Genomic DNA, 25,543 nt, shown 5'->3' on the forward strand with positions numbered 1-25,543 from the left:
AAATATACAAAATGGCTGTTCTTATTTTGCAGAATTTCTAACATAATTTTAGCTGAGTGATGGCCATGATATGGAAACATTGATTCATCAATGCTTACATGTTTATGAAAAACTCCAAACTGCTGAATATTAATTTTTTGAAAAGTGGTCAAACTTTAGCTACTTTTGAGTGAGCTGAATTAGAGTTATCACAAACGTGAAGATATCTTTTTATTATTCTTAATTTTTCACGGCTCATTGTTTTTGCAAGGTTTGGAGCCTGCATGTCATCTGCCGTTGACCAGTAGTCATTTTCGTCGAGTAGATGATGATATCCGCTAATCAGGAGCAAGCCAATAAACTGACGAATATCTTCATCAGAAACTGTAAAATTTTGAAAATTTTGATTCCTTCGAGCGTAAGTTTCGCTTTGATTACGTATAAAACTAATAAATTCTGGACTAAAAAACAAAGAGAATATTTTAAACTCCGTTTTACCCATATGCTCGGCTCCTACTTTAGGTGGATCTTGGGCTTCTTGCTGGATTGCCACTTTTTCAGATTTCCTCCATTTTTGTGATGCTTGACTTCAAACTGATTCTTCTTCGTCATCTGATTCGGCATCACCATCATGAATTTCTACCTCTCCAGGAACCTCTATTAGCATGTCAACCACGTCCAAAATCTGGTCCTCAAGAGTGTCCTCGTCACTAAAAATATCTCCGTCTCCTGAAATGGGAGGAAGTATTACAACATCAATGTTAGAGGATAATGAGTTTCCACATCTTCCAAAGCATCCCGTACACATGTGTTCTTCTTGAATAGCTCTATCGACTGTTTGTTATTCCTAAATTCTTATTATCACTTGAAAGGCGATTGCACTAATCGTTATTGCCCTTGAAAATTTACGAGCTAACAGAAACGACATTATAATTTATTAGGGTATATTAGGTATTCAATGATGCCAACATTCCCATTTTGGGACATGGCTAATTCCGACAATTTTTTTCAAAAAGTAATGAAAGAATTCAAGCGCAGTATAAACTACTTACTAAGGTAGTCAATTGGCTACCTTGCTTGAAAAAATAATAGCAATAGAGTAATTTTTGCTGACTTGATGGCAAAAACCGTAAAACGAATCAAAAAATTGAATTTTTGTGCCTTTTACTTTTTTTTTTAAGAAAATGAACCCAAATCTAAGTAAAATTTTTTGATAAACTAGCAAGCCCCTTACCTTTACAAAACATTATGTAGTGCGATTTACAAAAATAATTGCATAAACAATCCTAAAAAAATGTTTTAATAGGTGTTCCCAAATTGGGAACGTTGGCAGTTAAAAGGTTAAAATCTATTGGAATTAGAGATTGAAGAAGAGTTGCCAGAGACAGGGGCGAATGGAGGATTGTTCATAAGGAGGCTTTGGCTCATAAAGAGCTGTAACGCCACTGATGATATGTATATTCAGTAAATTCAAGCTGTTACAGTTACAAAGCCTCTACAAAAATACATCAGTTTCCACCTCTATACATCGTTTAAGTTTTTGTAAAACGTGGCAAGTTCGTTATTTAGAAAGACCACTAATATCCAATTTGTCTTAATTTTTCTGTTGTGGCAAGCAGTCGTTTGTGAGAATATCCATTGTACAAGGGTTTTGGTTTTGGAGTTTTGGATTTTGGATTTTGGTCTTATGGTTTTTGGTTGTGGTTGTTGTTGGCTTTTCTCCGTACCTGGAAACTTTCCGTTTCCTTATAGTAAATAGGTTTACTTTGGATGCTAAGATTTTCTCCATCCATCATTCTCATCATAAATGGTCTATGGTTAGACGTCTCCTTCTATCGTACGTGAATTTATGGGTCACGTACCATTTAACTTCGTCTCTACCACGGTGTGGTGATCGCTGATGTGAATATCAGCCAACTGAAGTCTTCAGGAAGCCTTTATCCAGGATTTTCTATTGCTTCTAGTCAAAGAGCGGTAAAATATATATTTCAAATTCTCCTGTATGTTATTTTTGGGTTTATTTATATTTCAATGAACAGTACAAACATAAAAATTTATAGGTTATTCTATTTTTAGACCATCAAATCTCACTATAACTTTTTATTTTCAATTATTTACCAACTATAATATATATCACATTTTAACATTGTATATTTTCTTTTGTAAATTGTACTATATTTGTGAAAATTTTAATAAATAATTTAGTAAAATTCGTTCTTGCTTATTACTACATATCTCTTTCCAGTTTCACTTCGAAGGGTAATTGGTTGAGGATGAAACAACATAAATTTTATGTAAGGAAAGTTTAGTTAATCTATATATTTGTTAATTTGCTGAAGAGTAAGACTGGCGCCCTCCATTTTAGTTTCTTCAGGATCTCTGTCTGGTTTTATTTATCTAATTTCTGTTTTATTCTTCCAGCTCTCCTTCATTCACGCCCAAATTATTTCAGAAAGAAATCTGTTTTAATTTTATCCTTTTTCTGGCTCTCGAATCCCCCCTTCTTTTTAGTCTCTTTTTTTCGAGCTCACTTGGCCGGTGCTCTATTCTATTTTTCTTCCTCCCTTCGTCTCTATTCTACACTTTATTTTATTTAGAATAGAATAGAATAGAAATATGCTTTATTGCCACTGAAAATTTTTACAATTTTATGGACAAAGCTTACATACAGTCAAAAGAGAAACATAATATAAACAACAAATAACAACTACAATTTACTAAAATTAGATAAATCGTCAATAATGTACAGTATAAGATTTAAAAACCAAGACAAAAACAATTTATTGCAAAATTTATATAAATTGCAAATTGAACATACAACTAGTAAAATAAAATAGGTACAACATAAGGAACTGACAAATTTATGCTACTGCGTATGAAACCCAATTTTACTTAGTTATTCATTGAAAAATTCTTCTATTGAATAATATGGTCTTTTGGATAAATAGGCTTTTGTCATTTTACGGAACTTAGGGAAAGATGTTGCAGATTTAAGTTGTAACGGAAGATGATTGTACAGTTTCTTTGCGGAATATAATTTAGGTTTCTTTACTAACTCAGTGGATGGAATCGGTAAATAAATATCAAAGATTGAATTTCTGGTGGAGTAATGATGATTGGGCCTTGATGTAAAGACATGAAGGTGTTTACGAATTAAACAAACCGTTTCTAGAATATATAAAGATGGAGTGTTAAAATTTCGTGACCTCTGAAGTAACTTCTGCAATGTGTAGATCTTCTGAGGCCAAACAGATATCTTATTGTCTTTTTTGCAATCTAAAAATGACATCAAATTAAGCAGCTGTACTAGAATAGAACCCCAAAAAGAAGACCATATCGAAGATGAGATTCGAACAACGAAAAATATGTTATTTTAGAAGATGCTAATTTGAGTTCCCTTGAGACAGATCTTATTGCATAGCAAGCTGAGGCGAGTTTCTTACTTAACGAATCGATATGAAGGGACCATTTGAGGTTGCTGTCTAAAAAAATACCAAGAAATTTTACAGAATCAACGGTACTGATCTGACTGTTATTAAGAGGCAAAGGTTGAAGAGCTCCTTTATAGGATAATGCTACTGTTTTACTTTATTTCAAATTGCATAGTAATTTCGACTATTTTTCTTTTCCAAAGCCGAGTTTAGTGTAGCAAAGCTAAAAGGAAGTAGTTTATTATAAACATTTATAATAATATGTTAATGTAAGCTTTCTAACCTTATTTCTTTTATTTTATAGTGGGCCAGTGATAATGACTTTTCTACACCCACTGGAAAACAAGTAGAACTTGCAGCCGACACAATTCCTTATTATTTGTACCAATTTTCGTACAAAGGAGAATTGGGAGGAAGTGTTAGTCCAGATCTTATAGTACCAGGTAACCTTAAAAATATAGATGTTTAAATATTTCTATGTTATTTATAAAATATGGAGTCCCTAATTAAGCTCGTCCTATCTCTATATTTGGTGTATGAGATATTGCCGAAATTTTTATAAATTGCCTCGTAATCATTGACATATTAAGCGTAGACAAGGCATACCCAAAAAAAAACGTAACGCCGAAACAACATGGAAAAAGTCGATCGGTGGTCTATCTATCTCTTTTCACCAAACGATCCCGCGCATGTGACAGACAAAGATGGCTAGACCACTCAATCCTATGTCGGCGTTACACCTCGATGCATTGAGTGGCATATGACTAGCCCGGTCTATCCTTAACATGTCTCTGCTCGTAATACCATTGTGTACGGAATATATTAATATCATCAAATGTCCACTGCGGCTTCGCTGGATGGTGCGTATCCGATATGTCCAATTTTCCATAACTCTGGCATACTAAGGCAGTCCGATAATTACTTACCCTCCAAAGAAGCATGAACATTTTGGAAAAGTTGTAATTTATTTTTTCTGAACTTGACTTTTAGCTCGATGCATTTGGCGCAACTTCTTTAACCCTCTGAAAAATAAAATACGTTTTCTCTAGGTCTGAAAAGTAGGCTCCCATGGCTGCGATGAACTCATCATTCGATGTAAATTTCTGCCCGGTCAGTGACTTTTTCAAGTGTGGAAACAAAAAAGTCCAACAGGGCTGACTCTGGAGAATACGGTGGATGGAACATGGAAAAGCAGTTCGCGGCCCAAATCGAACAGCGTTGTCATGACGGTAGAGCACTTTTTCTTACCCAATTGGGTCTGTATTTTCTGCAATATTTTTTGCTCGTTCGGCGTCAAAACGAATCAATAATGCGGCATAGTAAAACCCACTTACCGTTTTGTCCTTATCCAGAAAACTGATATACTAGATCATGCTTTGAGAATTCCAGAAAACGGTGGTGCTCACCTGTCCGATCGATAAGAAAGTCCACTGGTGGGGTCCACTGTATCGACTGTTCCTTGGTTTCTGATGAGTATCGGTGGATCCAACGTTCGTCAACGGTTATGCTTATATTACGCTTATAAGTTTCAGATATTCCTCAAAAGTAGTCTCATGGTGGCGCTTGTTGGCCTGAGTGCGACAACGTGGCACCCATTGCGTCGACAGCCTTTTAATGCCAAAAATTTCATGCAGGACATGACGCGCGCGATCTTGTAAGATGCCTACTGTCTCAACTATCTCGCTTACTCTGTCAACAGTATGACAAAAGGTGACCGTGATTTTTTTTCACCTTCAGCATGTCATAAACTGACTCACAACTATGCCTAGGCTGAAACTCGATAAAACAATTTTTCTCGGTCGCCATCGAAAGAGAAGATTCCCCTTCACAACACTCAAGCGCTGTTGATTTCACTGCGCGATTTCCCTTCCAAAAACAAAAATCGAATCATCAGTCGATAGCTTTATTCATTTTTCTAAAATCCCCAGAAAAGCTTGATTCCACTTGCGTTCAAAACAAAACTACGAGCCATCTACAAGAATGTATTTAGTAGATTTATCTTGCAGTAGTTTCACCATCGGGTGGAGAGGCTAAGTACTCACCGGAGCACCCACGTATGTATTAGGCTAAATTTGTTCTCAGCTCCCCCATGTGAGGTGACCATGCCCTGAAATCGCTCGTGCAGAATTTTTAATGTTGCGTTAGTTTGTCAGTTTTGTATTACGCGACACTATATTGAAGCCGTATAATGTGGTGTTCATATTATATAATTTAGGCCAAAAGAAGTTGGATATCGTCGATCTATAGCAGTCGCTGTTGAGGGCGATTCTAGGTCAATTGCTCGCATGCAATTGCTCTAAATCAATTGCTCCAAATCAATTATTCTGGAAAACGAATTGCTCGACATGAAAATTGCTAGAAATAAAAATTGCTCGAATAAAGTAGAACATTATAATATTATGTAGATATATTTAGCCAAATATTTATGCAAAATCCTGGTAGGCAAATTGTGAGGTTGATAAACGTCTGTTCCGTGAATAATCCAATTTCCGTTGGAATTACGAATAGATAAATCGCCAAGTTAACACAGTGTGTAAATAAAAGTACAAGTGCACTAGTGAGTGAAAGTAAATCGTCCAAAGCATCGAAAAAGTAAGATCTCTCCATTATTTACTGTAAACAGGTATTTTAGATGCCAATAATTATTCGAACAATATAAATAAAATAAAAACACTGATAAGAAATTCAAGTTTTGATGGGTCAAACAGACTTGATTTCTTTTCGCAGTGCAGAGTCGGACTTATTAAAATAAATCTAAAATAGTGCGAGAATTAAAAATCAATAATTTTAATTTTTACGGGGATTACAAACTGGCTTAAAGTTAATTTCTAAATTAAGTTTATAGATTGTGTCTAATATAGGTTTATTTTTAAACTAACCTTATATTTATATTGTATTCTATACAGATTTTTCTAATTGTAACATTTAGCGGGGCACTCTTAGAAAATGGAAAGAAAGGATAATGACACAGGAAGTGAAACCGATGACGAAACGAAACGCAAAAGAGAAAACTTGGATGATTGTTTTAATAGAAGTAAAATTACAAAACGATCACCAAGCAAAGCAGGCAACGAAAAAAAGGAAGACATGGAAAGTGTTATGATTACGATGATGAGAGAGCTCATGAATAAAAATGATAAAATGCTTCAGGAAATAAAATAAATAAGAAAAGAACAACAACAAACCAATAAAGAGTTAATGGATGTAGAAGTAGAGAATCAAAAACTAAAAAAAGAAGTAAAATTGCTACATGAAAGAATGGGGCAACTGGAGAAATTTAGCAAAAAGAAAAGCTTGATCGTAACTGGGTTGAAAGTACAAACAAATGATGATAAGAAATTAAAAGAAGAAATGGAAAATTTCATAGCCCAAGAGTTGCAAACACAAATAAAACTAAAAAGTGCAACAAAAATAGGAGAAACAGTATGCGCAATAGAGACAGAAACTTTCACGGATAAAATGGAAATCCTAAACAAGAAAAGTAAACTAAAACAGCATAAAGACCGTATCTATATAAACAACGATTTGACATCGAAAGAAAAAGAAATACAAAAGGAAATAACTAAAATAGCAAAGGAAGAAAGAAGCAAAGGTAAGCAAACGAAAATCGGCTACAAGAAATTAATAGTAAATGGAAAAATCTGGATATGGGACGAGGAGAGAGAACAGCTGATAGAAAATTCAAAAAACTAATAAACGAAGAACAGCGGCTGAAATGTGGTATTGACATGGCAAAAAAAGGAATAACGACTTTGGAAAATGAGGAAAAAAACGATACAAATAAGGAAAAACCTGAGGAACTAATAAAAATTGGAACCTGGAATGTACGAAGTACGTACGAAGAGGGTGCCTTAAAAAATTTAGATAATATTATGGAGAATTACAAAGTAGACATCCTGGCCTTACAAGAAACAAAAAAGTTGGGAACTGAAATAGTCAAAATAGGAAAAAGAACATTTTTTAAGAGTGGCGGGACAAACAGACATTTTGGAGTTGGATTTATGGTGACAGAAAAAATAAGTAAATTAGTTATATACTTCCAAGCAATATCAGATAGAATATGCTATTTAAGAATAAGAGGAAAGTACAGAAAAAGTAGCATCATTAATGCACATGCCCCCACTGAAGAAAAAGACCTAGAAACCAAGACAGAGTTCTATGAGAAGCTAAGTAATTTGATGGATAAAATTCATAAATATGACATAAAGATAATCGTAGGAGATATGAATGCCAAAATAGGAAGAGAAGAGATTTACAGAAGTATAACGGGTGGGAAAAGTTTGCATAAGGAATCAAATGAAAATGGGAAAAAGTTAATTAAACTTGCAACAGAAAATAAAATGAAAATTGTAAGCTCAAGATTTGACCATAAGGATATTCATAAGATAACTTGGATATCTCCAGATGGAAGGACAAAAAACCAGATAGACCACGTATTAATATAATGTAAACATAGAGCAATTACCGATTCCAGAAGCTACAGAGGGGCAAATACCAATAGCGATTATATTCTAACGATAGCCAAACTTAAACAAGAGCTGCCAAGAAACCCAAGAACAGCAAAAGAAAGATTAACATACAAGATAGAATTACTTAAAGAAAAAAAAACGGCAAACAGATTTGTGGCAGAGATAAATAAAAGACTTCGTTACCCCACCGCAGAAGATATTGATGAAGAATGGAGGAATATACAGATAGCGATGACAGAAGCAACGGAACTATGTCTAGGAAAAGTACAAGCAGAGAAACGAAGAGACTGGTTTGACGAGGATTGTAAAATAGCATTGATACGTAGAAATAAAGCAAAAATAGAAAAAGACAAAAATAATACACAGGATACTACAGAAAAATATAAAATGGCAAGAAGAGAAGTAAAACAAATCTGCAGAAAAAAGAAAAGAGAACATCTTGACAAACAGTTGAAAACAATAGAAGAATCATACATAAACAAGGAAATAAGAAATTTCTACCAAGAAGTATAAAATCCCGAGGAACTGCAAAGAGTAAAACAAGTTATTGTAGAAGTAAAGACGGTGTGCTTTTAGGAGAAACAACAGAAAAATTGAACAGATGGGCGGAGTATTTTGAAGAACTATTAAATGCAAATAAACAAGCAGAACCCCAGGAAATAAAACAACATGAACAGGACAACACAGAAAAAAAACGTGAAGAAGAACCTACACTACAAGAAGTAAAAGAAGCAATATTGAAGCAAAAAAATAACAAAAGCGCAGGAGAAAGCGGAATTCCGGCAGAGATTTTTAAAGCAGGAGGAGAAAAGCTGCAAGAAAAAATTGTCCGACTAATATTAACAGTCTGACAAAAAGAGGAAATGCCGCAACAATGGAACAATGCACTCATCTGTCCAATCTACAAAAAAGGTGATGAAACAAGTTGCGAAAATTATAGAGGAATATCGCTATTAGAAGTGGCCTATAAAATACTTGCAAAAATCATCCGAAATAGATTGCAAAAGGAGGTAAATAAGATCATTGGAGAATACCAAGGAGGTTTTAGACCAGGAAGATCAACAACAGATCAAATATGTTTATTAAAACTAATACAGAACAACAGCTAGGAACAAAATTTGGGACTACACATGTTGTTCATTGACTTTAAACAGGCTTACGACTCAGTAGACCGAGATATGCTATATGAAGCAATGAGATCCTTGGGTATTTCAGGAAAGCTGGTTAAATTAGTGAGAATGACGCTCAACAATACGAAAAACAGGATAACACTGGAAGGACATTTTTCAAAACAATTCACAGTGAATAAAGGACTGAAACAGGGTGACCCTCTATCTACAGACTTATTTAACTTGGTACTAGAGCACATAGTAAGAAGGATAAAAATTAGTACAAGCGGTACCATATTTAACAACAGACAGCAGTTTATAGCTTACGCTGATGATCTAGTCATCCTAACAAGAACAAAGGAACATCTCCAAAAAATATTCCAAATGTTCGAAGCGGAAGCAAAAAGGTATCGATTAAGAATCAACCAAGGAAAAACACAATACATGTGAAGTAGCAGAATTCGAATACCTGGGAGTGACTGTAACCAGTACTGGAAGGGAAGAAAAAGAAATAGATAAAAGATTATTGAAGGGAAGTCGAGTTGTAGGTGCCTTAAACACGATATTAAAAGCAAAAAATGTATCAATAAACGCGAAAATCAGAATGTATGAAACGATAATACGGCCCACAGTGTTGTATGCGAGCGAAACGTGGGTAATGAATCAACACGAGGAGAAGAAGATACAGATATGGGAAAGGAAGGTCCTGAGAAAAAATTTTGGAGGTATACAGATAGCGGAGAAAACCTGGAGGAGACGAACAAATGAAGAAGTAATGAGGATGTATGAGAGAACAAAAATAACGACAAAAATACGAGCCCAAAGAGTTAGATGGCTGGGATATATTACTCGAATGCCAAAAACTAGAAACGTCAAACGAATATTGAATGACAGAGCATTGGGAAAAAGGAGACGAGGTCGCCCAAGGAAGAGATGGTTAGAGGCTGCAGAGAGGGATTTGGAAGAAATCGGGGTGAAGGACTGAAGAAAGAGTGCAGAGGACCGAAAAGAATGGAGAAATATTATCCAGAATTTAGAAGCCGTAGGCCTATAAGGCCTGTTAGCGCTGTTATATATTTATGCAAAATAATGCGAAATATATAATACATAATCACGTCAATATTATTTTTTGTTGTGTTTATTAAACGCAATAACCTATCAGCACTTATTTGCATTTTGCAGTCCGCGATGCCAATCTTTGATAAAATTGAGGTACTGATTTTAATCCTTCTTTCATCCAGCCTTCAGCATCCAAAGTTGAACATAGGTTTCCCCTAATTTCTTCCAGTTTTGTCGAACTTGGGCTTTCTGTAACCAATTCCCAGCCATCCTTTTGACGTCGTCTGTCTATCGTGTAGGTGGTCTACCTCTACTTCTTCTGTCTGCTCTTGGTCTTCACACTGTAATTTTTTGGGTCCACCTCCCGTCCTTCATTCTGGCTACATGGCCCGTCCAATTCCACTTCAGCCATACTGCTCGCTCTATGACATATGTGACGCCTGTCCTTCTGATTTCTTCATTTCTGACCCTGTCTCTAAGAGTCAGTCCAAGTTGTGACCGTTCCAGTCTTATTTGAGCCACTCTAAGTTTGGTTGCTGTGGCCTGGGTTAATGATAATGTTTCGGCGTCGTAAGTCATGACTGGAATCACACATTGGTCGAAAGTCTTCTTTTTCAAATAATTTTGTAAGTTGCTCTTGAAGATATCTGATAGAGCTCCATATGGGGCCATTGCTAAGGTGATCCTTCTTTGTAATTCGGCAGTTTGATTGTCCCTGGCAATTTTGATTTCATGCCCTAAGTATTTATATTTATGGACTAATGCTATTTTGTTGACGTCGATTTTTGGATTTTCGCTTGGTACCAGGTTTGTCATGTATTGTGTCTTTCCAAAATTTATGTTTAAACCAACTTTCTTACAGGCGGCATCTAACTCAGTAAGTATAGTTCTAATCTATTCTAAGTTGTCTGTTGTAAGAACTATGTCGTCTGCGAATCGTAGGTGGGAGAACCTTTCGCCGTCGACATTTATTCCTTTGGCGTCCCACTCCAATTATTTAAAAGCATGTTCAAGTACTGCCGTAAAGAGTGTGGGAGATAACGTCTCTCCCTGTCTAATTCCTCTTTTGATTTTTAAATGGATGCATTATTGTATATGTTCGCTATCAGTTCCTCAATGCTCTCATTATGCTGTTAATTTCTATCGTATCAAATGCTTTGCGAAAGTCTACGAAAAGTTTTTGTGCGTCCTAATAGATTTTTGTATTCTTCTACTTATCTCTCTAAGTTCATGGTGTTCTTTATTTCCATTACTTTGCATTTTTCTGCGCTCTTCCATTAATGCTTGTGATTAAAAGCTTATTCTTCTGTTATGTGATGTCTTTTGGCAGTGTATCTTTTGGCTCTCTTCGATAGCTTTTATTATAATATCATTAAGGGTGTTAGCATTTAGGTCTGTATTCCTATCGCATTTGAGAATGTTGTTGATATTTTCTTCAAATGCATTTACATTGTTAGGCTCGGTTCAGTTAGTTGTGGACTTCTTTTTGATCATGCGGTATCTCTCTTTCCCAAGGTCTATTTCTATCGAGGCTTTAACCATTCTGTGGTCGCTACCTATTAAAAACTGGTTTAGAACTGTAACGTCTTTAAAGATTTGCTACTTGTCGGTGATTATAAAATCGATCTCGTTCCTAGTTATTCTATTTGGGCTCTGCCACGACCATCTACGACGTTTTTTTTTTTGTAAAACAAGCTGTTCATTCGGAATAGATTTTTCTCCAGCACAAAACTAAGTAAAGTTTCACCGCCTTCCTTTCTCTCTCCCAAACCAAATTTTCCCAATGATGTTTCTGAATCATCTGCTTTTCACCCCGTTTTACCGTTAAAGTCACCACATATTATGGTATAGTGTGTTGCTGTATCATTTAAGGCTAGAACAATGTCATCGTGGAATTCCTCCACTTCGTAGTCCGCATGACACTTACGAGCATATGGCTGTACGATTTTTAAAGCATACCGTTCATTTAGTTTTAACACGTTGACGGACAGAAGTCTATAGACGTCTAATTTCGATTAATGTAATGCGATATCACGTCTATAAGACGTTGCATTTTCCCTATTCTAGCAAAATACATATAGTGTCACAACACTTGCTTATACATTTGACGTACTGTCCGTCAAGGTGTTAAGGTTAAAGGAGCCACTCTAGTAGAGAAACTTTTATTGATGTGATGTTGCTTTATGTTTTCTGTGTACAAAGAAGCCAACGCCTCCCGTTGTTTCAGTTTTACTACCGACCTAATAGAGTAAATGATCTGATTTTAGTTTTTTTAGGCTTTCTCCTCTCTGTGTGTTACCCCGCTAACGCATATCACATCCCATTTAATTTTCGACATTTCTGCTTCCATCTCTATGATTCGTTCTTCTGTTGCCAGGGATCTAGCATTATGCAGCGACGTTGAGTTTTAAGGGTTTTCTAGGGTTGGTATGTTTACTTGTCATAATCTTGTCCCCCCCACCAGTATCCGAATTCATGAGAAAGAGTCTCAGTTTAGTGCGAGATTCTGGAAGTTTTTTTTTCATTTCCAGAATCCTTTCCTAATACCTGGAAATTATCATAATCCCTATAAATCAAAATCGTTATTTTTATTTCAAAAGTTTAAAGATATTTTAGATTTGTAATAAATATTTTTTCAGCAATATACGATTATACACTGTGGGCCGAAATAAAGGAGTACATTTTTTAGTTGAAAATAACTTTTTTCTTTTTTAAGCGATTTAATTTCTTTTTACAGGGCTAATAGCCTAATATATCCTCAAGATGACTGCAAATTTAGAAGAAAAAGTAGCGTACGGGGTCGGACTTATAAAAAAATTTATGTAACGGTGCATTTGAGCTCGTTGCAAATGAAAACTGTCTTAGCTAAAATTGAACTGATTTGCTCTTTTGGTAGGTTAACTATCCAGAACACTTCAGTAAAGAGAAAATTTTTCAAAATTACCGGATTAGCAAAATACATTTTAATTTATTAAATTAGGAAATATAGCATTTTAACAAATAACACATTTATAAAAACAGTTTAATAATTTTAAACCTTATACTAAAATACTATGAATGTGACCACCATTATTGTTTACCAGTTCTTGAAGTCGTCTGCGCCATAAATTGATAGACCCATTTATTACACCCTATCCAAAATTGTTCCAAACAAACTGCATTCTTTTTTGAAGCTGTTCGATGGTTTCAAATTCTTGTCCGTCGTACAACAGTCGTGTGGCTGTTAGGTGGCCACAACTCTGGCTCAATATAGTCTGGGCAATTTTCACTCAATAATTTTCGTGTATTGTGGGAAGGATGCGAAGGAGCACCATCCAGCTGGAAAGTGCAATCATAACATACTTCTTCAATTTCAGGTAATATGTGCTGCAAGATTTGTTCTTACCCCGGCATCAACGTAAGTAAAACTTGTTTTCATCTGAAAATCATATTTTTCTAATGTCTTCACAAGAGCGGAATCTTCTTTGCGGAGAGTCGCAAATTACATCTTTCCAGTCGTTTCTCTCTTACATTGGCAGTAAGTATTTGACAGTAAACTTTTTAAATACTTTAAGATGGCAATTTTCTTTAATGATTCGTCGAAATGATGTGCGGAAAATCCTAGTGTCTTTTGCGATTTTCCTTGTTCCAACAGATTGGTTAGGTTGCAAAGGACCCCGCACAAACCTTATGGAAAATAGTTCCCAGTGGATTTCGTTCATACTTTGGGAAAATAATCTTTGAAGCATCCTGATAAAAAGTTCTCATGGGCATAACTCAATCGTATGAAGGATTTTCAAGATATAGAGGCCCAAACTCGAAAAATTATAAGATTTACGGGGTATTCCAATTCCGTGAGTTACTGGTTATTTGGCAACATGTAGGCAAAAAGTTTGGATCAAGGAAAACTACCAGTGGTCTAGGATTTTTCCCTGGCTATCCAATGGCGACCTTTACTTTGACCTTGACCTTCAACGGACGTCATCTTCTAGAATTTCGGGGGTTATCGGCATTCAATTGATATAAACAAATTACTCATCGGTTTTTGGGATCGCTAAACGCGAACATGCCATCAGAATTGCCCTCCGGATGAGTTGGTGGCAAGGGCCTCTGCAAGGGACGTCATCTTCTAGAGTTTCGATAGTTTTCGGCATTTAGTTGATGCAAATGAATTACTGGAGGGTTTTTTGAGGTCGGTATACACGAATATGCCACCAGCACCGACTCCCGGAGCACCTGATTTCCAAGATCAATGAAAGGGGCTCCTGGAGTTTCGATTTGGTATTTTTTTTGATATTACAATAATGCAAACGGATTAGTTATAGGTTTTTGGGGTTTCTGAACATGAATACGTGATCAGCACAGACACAGGAGCACCTGGTGCCTAAGACAGGTTATCTTCTGGAGTTTCGGAGGAATCAAATGGATTACTCTTAGGTTTTTGGGGTTGCCGACAAGAAGACCTGCCTTAGGCACCTCTGTGGGTCAGATCTGATGGCGTATTCACATTTTGTAGCCCCAAAAACCTGTGAGTAATCAGTTTACATTAATTTAGTACCGAAAGCTCTCGAAACCAATCGCTCCGGGCGTCAGTTCTGGTGGCATATTCGTATATAGCGACCTCAAGAAACCCTCCAGTAATTCATTTGCATCAATTAAATGCCGAAAACCATCGAAACTCTAGAAGATGACGTCCCTTGCAGTGGCCCTGGCCACCACGTCATCCGGAGGTCAATTCTTATGGCATATTCGTGTTTTGAGGTCCCAAAAACCCATGAGTAATCTGTTTATATCAATTTAATGCCTAAAACCCACGAAACTCTAGAAGATGACGTCCGTTGAAAGTCAAGGTCAAAGTAAAGGTCGCCATTGGATAGCCAGGAAAAATCCTAGACTACTAGTACTTTTCCTTGATCCAAACTTCTACATGTTGCCAAATAACCAGTAACTCACGGAATTTGAATACCCCGTAAATCTTATAATTTTCCGAGTTTGGGCCTCTATATCTTGAAAATCCTTCATACGATTGAGTTCTGCCCATGAGAACTTTTTATCAGGATGCTTCAAAGAGTATTTTCCCAAAGTATGAACGAAATCCACTGGGACCTATTTTCCATAAGGTTTGTGCGGGGTCCTTTCCTAAAACAACCCTTACTCTAGCAATTACTTACTATCAACCCTTACTCTTCAGTTCTCGAATTTCGCTTCCTTCTTCTTCCACTTTTATGTTCAATAGACCCATGGGTTTCCTTTAGATGTCTTAAGAACTTTCCTACCGTTCCAATATGCAAATTTTTCTCAGGAAATACATTTACAATTTTTCTTGCACCGTAATTATATTTTTCACGGTAATATTTAATTAATATTCTGTCCTTTTTGCTGAAAAGTGGCATTATGAACTGGTCAATTTACTTATTTAACTATAAATGCCAAACAAATTTCATGGCAACCTAAGAAGTCATGGCTTACTAAGTAAAATTGACATATTTGAGCGTTTGAGAAATTATTAAGTCATTTCACAAAAATTACTGCTAATATGAGGCAAAAACGATGGAAAAGATGTAATTTAGTGTCAAAAGGGTTTTGTTCGGAGAACATATTAGAAAAGTACTCGAATAAGATTTCCTAATTTAAGTAAAAAATGATATCTTGCAAATTCGGGATTTTTTTTAAATATATGGCGAAGGCGTATTCTGAACATTATTTAAATAAAAAAATGATATTTTGCGAATCCGATAATTTTGAAAAATTTTATTTTGGCTGAAGTGTTCTGGATAGTTAACCTACCAAAAGAGCATATCAGTTCAATTTTAGTTAAGACAGTTTTCATTTGCAATGAGCTCAAACGCACCGTTACATAAATTTTTTTATAAGTCCGACCCTGTACGATATTTTTGCTTCTAAATTTCCAGTCATCTTGAGGACATATTAGGCTATTAGCCCTGCAAATAGAAATTAAATCGCTCAAAAAACCAAAAAGTTATTTTCAACTAAAAAATGTACTCCTTTATTTCGGCCCACTTAAGTCCGACCCTGTACGTTATTTTTGCTTCCAAATTTTCAGTCATGTTAAGGACATGTTAGGCTATTAGCCCTGCAAAAAAGAAATTAAATCGCCCGAAACACAAAAAAATTATTTTCAACTAAAATATGTACTCCTTTATTTCGGCCCACAGTGTAAATGTAGAATATCACATAATTTGTTCTATTTAAAATATCTTTCTTATGTCTACATTTTGCGTTATTCTGAATAAATATTTAGACGTATACTTTTCGTTTTTATTCGAGCAATTTGTATTTCGAGTAATTATCATGTCGAGCAATTCGTTTTCGAGCAATTGATTTCGAGTGATAATTGACTTCGAGCAATTGCATTTGAGCAATTGACCGGTTACTGTTGAGGGTAATGTCCTACAGCCAATGCCGTTCTCAAATAAATATGAACCGAGGCAGCAGCTAGTCAAAAACACAAGCAAAACAGTGCCTTTTTGAGGTCCATAGGATGCTCTTCGGATTACTTACTTACTTTCTGTGTCCGGAACACCAACAACTTTAAATTCTGTATTTCCAATGGCTGGCCACATAGATGGCCCTGTCATTTGCTATAATTAAGTCTTGTTCTGTGCAGGTCTCTCTTATCTCTGTGCATGAGAGTAGATGCCGGCTGGTCTGAACCGCGCCACAGGATACCTCCTGGTATCCCCATTTTTTCAGGTTACTAGCACAACGTGAAACGCCGGTTCTTAGTCTGTTTAGCGCTTTCCAAGTCGGATACGGTAAATTGTGTCCAGCGGCCATTTCCTCTGAGGGAGGAAAATGTGTCGCGGTAGCTGACGCTTGCCATAGCTGTATTCGGCGCGTCTCTGGCGCTTCGGGGATGGATCTTGATGTTTTCAGGAAGCTTTTCCGAGATCTTAGTCTGCTTGGCTGAGTTTGGTGGTCATATAAGTGGTGTCTTCGGTCCGTCTCCTGCTTTTTCCGTTCTACCTCTGACGTGACCTTCCTCCTGATAGGTGTTGGAGCAATTCCAGCTATGGTGTATACCTCTTCGATAGGTGTCGGTTTCAAGCAACCCGATATTATACGGACCGTTTCATTTAGAGCCACGTCGACGTTCTTTGCGTGAGCAAAGTTTGCCCATACTGGTACTCCTAACTCCGCGGCCGGAAAACATAATGCCAAGGCAGAAGTGCGGAGAGTGTGTGGTTGTGCTCCCCATTTTGTATTAGTTAGCTTCTTGACTAGACATCTTGACAGTGGTATCGGTAAGACAGAGTTCTATCCAGATGGACGCCAAGGTATTTTGGCGTCTTGTTGTGTTCCAGCATCTGACCACCCCATTCCACCTCCAGCGGCCTTCGGGCATGCTTGTTTCTCAGGTGGAAAGCACATACCTGGGTTTTTGTGGGAGTGGGTTTCAGATGGTTTTTATCATAGTATAGAGCTAAGTCTCCCAGGGCATATGTCAATTTCACTTCGACTTCATTGAAGGTTCTTCCCTGAGCTGCCACAGCTGTATCATCAGCGTAAATAAATTGCCTTGTTTGTTGGTCGTTGGTGTATATTTTGTATAGAATCGGCGCGAAGACACTTCCCTGTGGTAGCCCATTATTTTGGTCCCTTCACCGACTGTTCTTGGACTGGAGCGTTACGTAGAAGCGTCTATTCTGGAGGAGACATTTCACTAACCTTATTAGTCGGAAATCCTTTTTAGTTTCGTAGAGTTTTGCGAGTAGTCGTTGATGGTTAACTGTATCATAGGCGGCAGTTAGGTCTATGAACGCTACTCCTGTTATTTCCTTCCGTTCAAAACCATCTTCAATATGTTGGGTGAGATTAAGAATTTGATTGCAGCAGCACTTTCCGGGCCTGTCTCCACATATTCTGCGATCCGGTTCAGTATCTTTGTTTCAAAAGCCTTGAAAAGGTGGCACAAGAGAGATACAGGTCTAGAACTCTTTGTATCCGCCGGATTGACTGGTATTGTTTTTTCAAATCACGATGCAAAAATCGCCAAGGTGTGGTTTTCGAAAAACCGATTTCTGATGAGAGTTAAAAATGCCTGGGATTCTGTGTATACTATCAGGAAAATCGGTGATATTTTCAGCAAATTTTTGGTTTTTACAGAAATCCTTTTTATACCGTTGGTCTTCTATAAGGGTAGTCGATTTATTTTTTTTTATTTTAAATACAAAATCACAGTATTAGTGAAGTGACCTTGACTATCTTATTTTATTATATTCTCTTCGTTTTTAAACTATTGTATTGTTTTGAATTTTGTTTGTAGGGGCTGAACGTGTTGGTCACATGGAAGAACTTCATTATTATTGGGAATTTTTAAATAATAATGATTTGAGTATATTTCCCAAAGAAGACCAAATCACATTACACAGAATGGTAAAAATGTGGACAAATTTTGTTAAATATTTGTAAGTATAACTATTATGTTATATCTACTTATTATGATGATTTCATTATAGCAACTTCCCACTACTAACCAAAGTTGAAAAACCTATCAAGGCCTATATAATAAATATGATATCTAAAACCTATTATAATAAATATGATATCTAAAAATAAGAATACCCATTGGGTTACCCAATCTTAATTTGGGTAACCCAGGCTTACTTGGGTACCACAAAACAAAAACAATATATTATTAGAATTTAAGCCTTACCAGCTTAGACAGGTTCTGAGACTATCTTCTTGCGATACTTATATTTAAGTTACATGAGTCGACCGTTGAAAGGCAAAAGTTACCAAACGCCAATTTGGGCGATATTGAGTTATACAGGGTGTAACAAAAATACAGGTCATAAATGAAAGTGCATATTCTGGGACCAAAAATAGTTCGAATGAACCTAACTTACCTTAGTACAAATATGCACATAAAAAAAGTTACAGCCCTTTGAAGTTACAAAATAAAAATCGATTTTTTCCAATATATCGAAAACTATTAGAGATTTTTTATTGAAAATGGACATGTGGCATTATTGTCGGAGGAGCATCTTAAGAAAAAATTATAGTGAAATGTGTGCACCCCATAAAAATTTTATGGGGGTTTTGTTCCCTTAAATCCCCCCAAACTTTTGTGTACGTCTCAATTAAATTATTATTGTGGTACCATTAGTTAAATTCAATATTCCTAAAACTTTTTTGCCTGTTAGTATTTTTTCGATAAGGCAGTTTTATCGAGTTAAGGCTTACTTTTTAATATGTTTACATAAAAATGTTATGGGGGTTTTGTTCTTTTAAACCCACCAAATGTTTGTGTACGTTCCAATTAAAATATTACTGCGGTACCATTAGTTAAAGACAGTGTTTTTGAAACTTTTTTGCCTCTTTGTATTTTTTCGGGAAGGCACCTTTTATCGAGATGTGGTTTCTTTTAATATGGTTCAAAATATACCTAAAAGTGTAAATCATACATAAATTTTCATATCATTACAAAGTCTCCATAATCGTACTTAACCGTATACAAATACGTGGTGAATTTGATAAATATTCAAAATATCTCGATAAAAACTGACTTTTCGAAAAAGTACTAAGAGTCAAAAAAGTTTTAAAAATAACGTGTTTAACTAATAGTACTACAATAATAATTTAATTGGAACGTACACAAAAGTTTGGGGGGATTTAAAAGAACAAAAGAACCATAAAATTTTTATGGGGTGTTCAAATTTCACTATAATTTTTTCTTAATATGCTACTGCCATAAGAATGCCACATGTCCATTTTCAATAAAAAATTTCTAATAGTTTTTAATATATTGGAAAAAATAGATTTTCATTTTGTAACTTCAAAGGGTTGTAACTTTTTTTTACATGCACATTTGTACTAAGGTTAGTTAGGTTCAATCAAACTATTTTTGGTCCCAGAATATGGGATTAAATTTATGACCTGTATTTTTGTTACACCCTGTATATATTACTGAAATCGGCGACTAGAATTTTGTAAATTTAAGAACAACTTTCATTTGGTACATAATATGTAACTCCATATGTAATTCCATTTAAATACTTTACAGTTAGTAAATTTTTGTTATATGGTATTTTAAATGTTTGAGCGCGTAGTGATTTTTTACAAACAATATCTAGAGTTTTTAAAATGCTTAAGAAATTTTATCCTATACAAAAATATTTTTTTTTTCCCTTATTTCTTTTTTTTGTACATTAATTAAATACTATTTTTTGTTTAGTTAATTATATCTAGATGTAGCTTTCTTAACCCTTAAGTACTAACATCTTAAATCAATGGCGCAAACACTAACTAACCGCCTGACAGACGGGTTTCACATTTTACTGGTTATTTTTCTTTTGTTAAATATTATAATCCAAAAAAATATTTCGATGACTTACTGAAAGTATTACTTATCTAAAAAACACAGTAATTGATCTAGTTTTTCTGTATTTATTAAAATACAAAACATTATAACAAGAATGGCAGGATTGTTTGTGTAACTTTTTATTCCTGAAAAAAAGTGTGATAAAAATGAAACAAATTAAAGAATCTTGATAAAAATTTATAATCGAGTTAAACAAAGAGTAATAAACATGAAAATAAAATTATTTTTAAAAAAATATTAAAACAAAAAAAAACTGACAGGCACTAAAATTTGTACAGTGTAGCAATGGTAGTCAGTGGCAACATTTTCATCACAAATTGATCCCACTTCGCTTACGTCGTCTTCTACCTCATCAAGTCATTTCAAAAGAGTTTCCTCATAGTCTTTATCCCCTTATTTGAACTTTTTGACGAACTGGGGCACATTATGTTTAATGACGAACTGGGCACAAACACTAACACCCCGTCTATTAGACGGAAATCACACTTTGAGTCTAAATATTTTTCGAATAACAACCTGCATCAAATTGCCGAATTCAATACTAGTAAATAACAACCCAACTTGAAAAGTCATAAACGGATGACCTTCAAATTTTTCTAGGAAGGGAAATATCCCACTTTCAACAAACGATGCCGTCTGAGAGACGGTGTGTTAGTACTTAAGGGTTAAACAAGATAAATATGTAGTTCTTTCTTTCTACCGACAATAGGTGGAATTTGTCGCTTGGTAATAATTTACCTGCCGATTATTTTTAATGTTTTTGTTGCTTAGATAATTATAATATATTTCTTTAAAAAATAAATTTTAAAAGGAAGCTTATCATTATTGCACGTAACCTGTTTCGCCGTTTAGAAGAGCTCCAAGTCATAGTTTGATTTGGAGCGTTTTGTAGTTAGTAACAGAATATCAGTCAGTGTGCTCCGAATTGTGGAATAGTAAAAATCTATATTTTTTACTATTGGGTATTACTTATTATTATAAGTCATTTTTTGGATCAACGTAATCGTATTGTTTTGTTAATATAATGGGATGACCTTTGGGATCCACGGGGATCCCATAGGTATGTATAATATTAACAGGACGTTTTTAATTTTTTTACATTTGACAGGATTTTTTGTCCGAGGTTGGTTTAGACGTCCGTTGTATCGAGGATTTACTGTACATATTTCAAATACGCAATTTATACATCTCACTGATCATGCATGTCGTATAGGTAAAGACGACACAATTCAATGTAAGGCCTGTTTTTAATATGATAATTACTGTGTATTATAGTTTTTAGTTTTCTAGTTCAACCATTTTACCTATTATAAAACATGAATGATTTTCGGATAGGTTATATTTCTTTAAATACAGTCAAAAATGTATCAGGTTTAGTCAATTTTACCAGTTCCGATAATAAAAATCAGTTACTTTCAGTATTTTTTTCCAGTTGAAGATAAAAAAATGTAGTCGGTAGGTAACTTTTTCCTGTTTGCGATTTAGCAGAAAATATTACTAACCGACACTTTTAATTTGGTCATTTTTGCCTTTTAACCGTCGAAATGGTAATGGTAAAGGCAAATACAAGTCAGCGTCTGAGCAGCATTAAACAATGGCCTCGTTGCTGGATTGTAAGCTGTCAAACCCCGTTCTCGTAACCTTCATTAACCCTTATCCGGGCAACACATTTTACTTACGTAACCGGGCAACTCGGGTCCGTTGGACCCACCACTGTTCTTGGATGTACTATTCATATTTACCCATATATTTCTAATATTCTTTTTGATTTTTTATTTAAGTTAAATTTAAATTGTCTAGATTAAAAAAAGGTGCTGCTATAGTATGCGGTCTACCTTGAGGGTGCGATCGAGGGCACTCAGGTGCCCTGCAGTTAGTAGTAGTAGTATAAAGGCATATAGCTCTCTAGAGTCGCAATTTTTCCAGTTCTCTATCCCCAGGACTTTTCGGCTTCTTTATTTGTACACATCACTATTTCGTTATCAATTTTTTCGTCCATAAACAGACACAAGAAATTAACAGGATCATCTACACTTTGACCAGGGGCTAAAATTACTTTGTACACTTTGCTTTTTATTATGTCGCAGGATCACATAAGTCCTGTCGGTTGTGATTGACTCTTCCAGTTAATTCCATCCTTAGTTTCAAAAATTACACACTCTGAAATCTGGGAAATTGTAGCTACACATTCTTCTTTATTATCACTCAATACTACTTACTGATCATAGTGATCATTCTCTTCACTTGCTTCCTAAAAATGATCTTCAATTTCTGAGTCACTTTCAATGCAACCTACTTCAAGAGATTATTCATCATCAGAATGACATAAATTAGTAGTTATATCTTGCACATCTGTAGCTGATAATGGTTTTCGGGACATTTTATTCGCACTATCTACTTTCACTGTAATTCGATATAATTTGAGGAGCTTAGTTGTCGACAATAACATCGATATAAAAATATTATTGGATTCCAACAATGATTATCAGTTTTTAAAATTCATTTAGAGTAGATATAACACCTATTGTAAGCATCTCTTTGATGTTCACATCAAAGAGGTGTTTACATTGTTTGTGCACGTTTAGACTTTATTTTTGGATTTCCGGAATTAAAAAAGTCGTTTAGATAATCCATAAAAAAATTACCATACTGCCAGATTAACTTCTGTAACAAATAGTTAGACTTTCGGTATAAATACAAATAGGGTCCGACGGGCCCGTGTTGCCCCTTAACGTAACAAAATTCTTTCGACGCAATAATTTCAAAAATGATACTGAATATTTTGAATAGATCATGACTATGTTGAAGGAAACATACTTCTAAACAAATTCAGTGACGCATAAAATTCAATAAAATTTTTTTATCAGTTTATGATAAAAGAATTGGCGTCTCGGGCCGTTGAACCCACCTTGCCCGGATAAGGGTTAAATACTATAAATACTGAGTCCTGGTTCTTGAGCTTGCTGAACAGAACATGGATTTGGAACATTCTAGCAGTTCGTGTCCGGTCTCAAAATGCCGTAATAGTCAGAACGCGATCTTCTCGGTTGATGAGATCCACTCTCAAGTAATCGTTGCTAAGTTCTGTTTCTGTTCCAAAGTTGACAGAATATTTTTCTCAATACAATAAGTCCCGAAAAGATTGGTTATAAATTATACCACAGATTCTGGGGTCAAAAATAGGTTGACTGAACCTCACACACATAATGTACAATAGTGCAGACAAAAGAAGTTACAGCCCTTCAAGTTACAAAATGAAAATCGATTTTTTTTCATGTATCGAAAACTCTTAGAGACTTTTTAATGAAAATAGACATGTGGCATTCTTATGGCAGCAACATCTTAAAAAAAAATTAAAGTGAAATTTGTTTACCCCATAAAAATTTTATGGGGGTTTTGTTCTTTTAAACCCCCCCAAACTTTTGTGTACGTTCCAATTAAATTATTACTGTGGCACCATTAGTTAAACACAATGTTTTTAAAACTGTTTTGCCTCTTAGTACTTTTTCGATAAGCCAGTGTTCATCGACATATTTTGAATATTTGTCGAATCCACCACCTATTTGTATATGGTTAAGTAGGAATATAGAGACCATTATATTATGTAGAGAATCTGAAAATTTATTTATAATTTACATTTTTAGGTTTATTTTGAAAAAGAAGCCATATCTCGATAAAAGGTGACCTGTCAAAAAAGACTAACAAGCAAAAAAGTTTTAAAAATACGGTGTTAAACTAATGGTATCACAATAATAGTTTAATTGTAACGTACACAAACCTTTGGGGGGTTTAAAGGAACAAAACCTTCATAAAATTTTTATGTAAATACATTAAAAAAGAAGCCTCAGCTGGATAAAAACTGGCTCATCGAAAAAATATTAGGAGGCAAAAAAGTTTTCAAAACGTTGTGTTTAACCAATGGTACCACAATTATGAATTAATTGGAACGTACACAAAAGTTTGGGGGGGTTTAAGGGAACAAAACCCCCATAAAATTTTTATGGGGTGGACAAACTTCACTATAATTTTGTTTTAAGATATTCCTGCTATAAGAATGATACAAGTTCATTTTTAATAAAAATTTTTAATAGTTTTCGATATATTGAAAAAAATCGATTTTCATTTTGTAACTTAAAAGGGCTGTAACTTTTTTTTATGAGCGCATTTGTATTAAGGTAGGTTAGATTCAATCGAACTATTTTTGACCCCAGAATGTGTGGTATAATTTATGACCAATTTTTTCGGGATACCCTGTATATTAACCCACTAAAATAGTGTTAACAATTGCCAGTCAATTAAAATTTGGACGATTAATCCCATCGAATTCGTTAAAAGCCAAACTTTTTGTAGATTTGCTTCAGCAAAATTTTTTGATAATAAGTCATGTCGTTCACTTTTGACAATGAAAGCATTCTTTTCATTGTCACGCAAAACGTCAAACTGACAGTGCCCATTAAAATCTGCTCTTATTAAAATTAATTATTTAGCGAGTTAATTAGTAGAAAAAAGGACACTTGGTGTGATTTAAAAACTGATATTAATTGAGTGCGATAAACAGTGCTATAAGCGACCCCCAATGGGGGAAGCTTTTTCCCCAGGGACACCATTAGGTGAAAACTTTTCAGGTGCTAGTGAGAATAGTGAAATGGATATTATTGAATCAAGTTTAATCGAAAATTTGGATGATTCTACTGCGAAAATTACAACTAAAACCAGAGATTTTATTAAAGTGCCGACACAACAAATCCCACCTCCGCAAAAAGTTGTAGAGAAAAAATTGTTCAACGTTGCATCAGATAAGTACAATTTTAATAACGTTTATGTATATATAGAAAAATCAAACAATCAGGATATTGGCCGTTTACATCCACTTACTGTTGCGGACATCTTGCATAAAAAATTGAACATTCCTAATATTATTGAAATAAAAGCCATTGGAAAAAACAGAATTAAAGTTTTGTTAAGGTCAATCGTAGATGCAAATAATTTGGTTAAAAATATAAAATTAAAAGACCAAAACTTAGTAGCATATGTCCCTAACCATTTACTAGAAATTAGAGGCCTAATAAGAGATATTGATACTCAATACGATGAAAAGTATTTGTTAGATAATAGTAAATCTCCCTCCCCCATAATAGCCTTTAAAAGAACTTACAGAAAAGTTGACACCGA

General features: G+C 35.0%; 1 protein-coding gene across 5 annotated transcripts in view; it reads left to right on the plus strand.

Moving 5' to 3' along the window:
* The window catches only part of LOC114328169 (juvenile hormone esterase), a 256,507-nt gene that overhangs the window by 63,647 nt on the left and 167,317 nt on the right, over window positions 1-25,543 (plus strand). Inside the window, exons 9-10 of one of the 5 annotated variants that reach the window (XM_050648174.1) lie at window positions 3,715-3,853; window positions 18,314-18,455. The exons of the other annotated variants lie outside the window; for them this stretch is intronic. Of the exons in view, the coding sequence (XP_050504131.1) occupies window positions 3,715-3,853; window positions 18,314-18,455 (281 nt within the window). The remainder of the gene's footprint in view (window positions 1-3,714; window positions 3,854-18,313; window positions 18,456-25,543) is intronic. 5 annotated transcript variants of the gene reach the window in all.

The sequence above is a fragment of the Diabrotica virgifera genome, chromosome 1, assembly GCF_917563875.1.
Source record: "Diabrotica virgifera virgifera chromosome 1, PGI_DIABVI_V3a".
Taxonomy (NCBI): Eukaryota; Metazoa; Arthropoda; class Insecta; order Coleoptera; family Chrysomelidae; genus Diabrotica; species Diabrotica virgifera.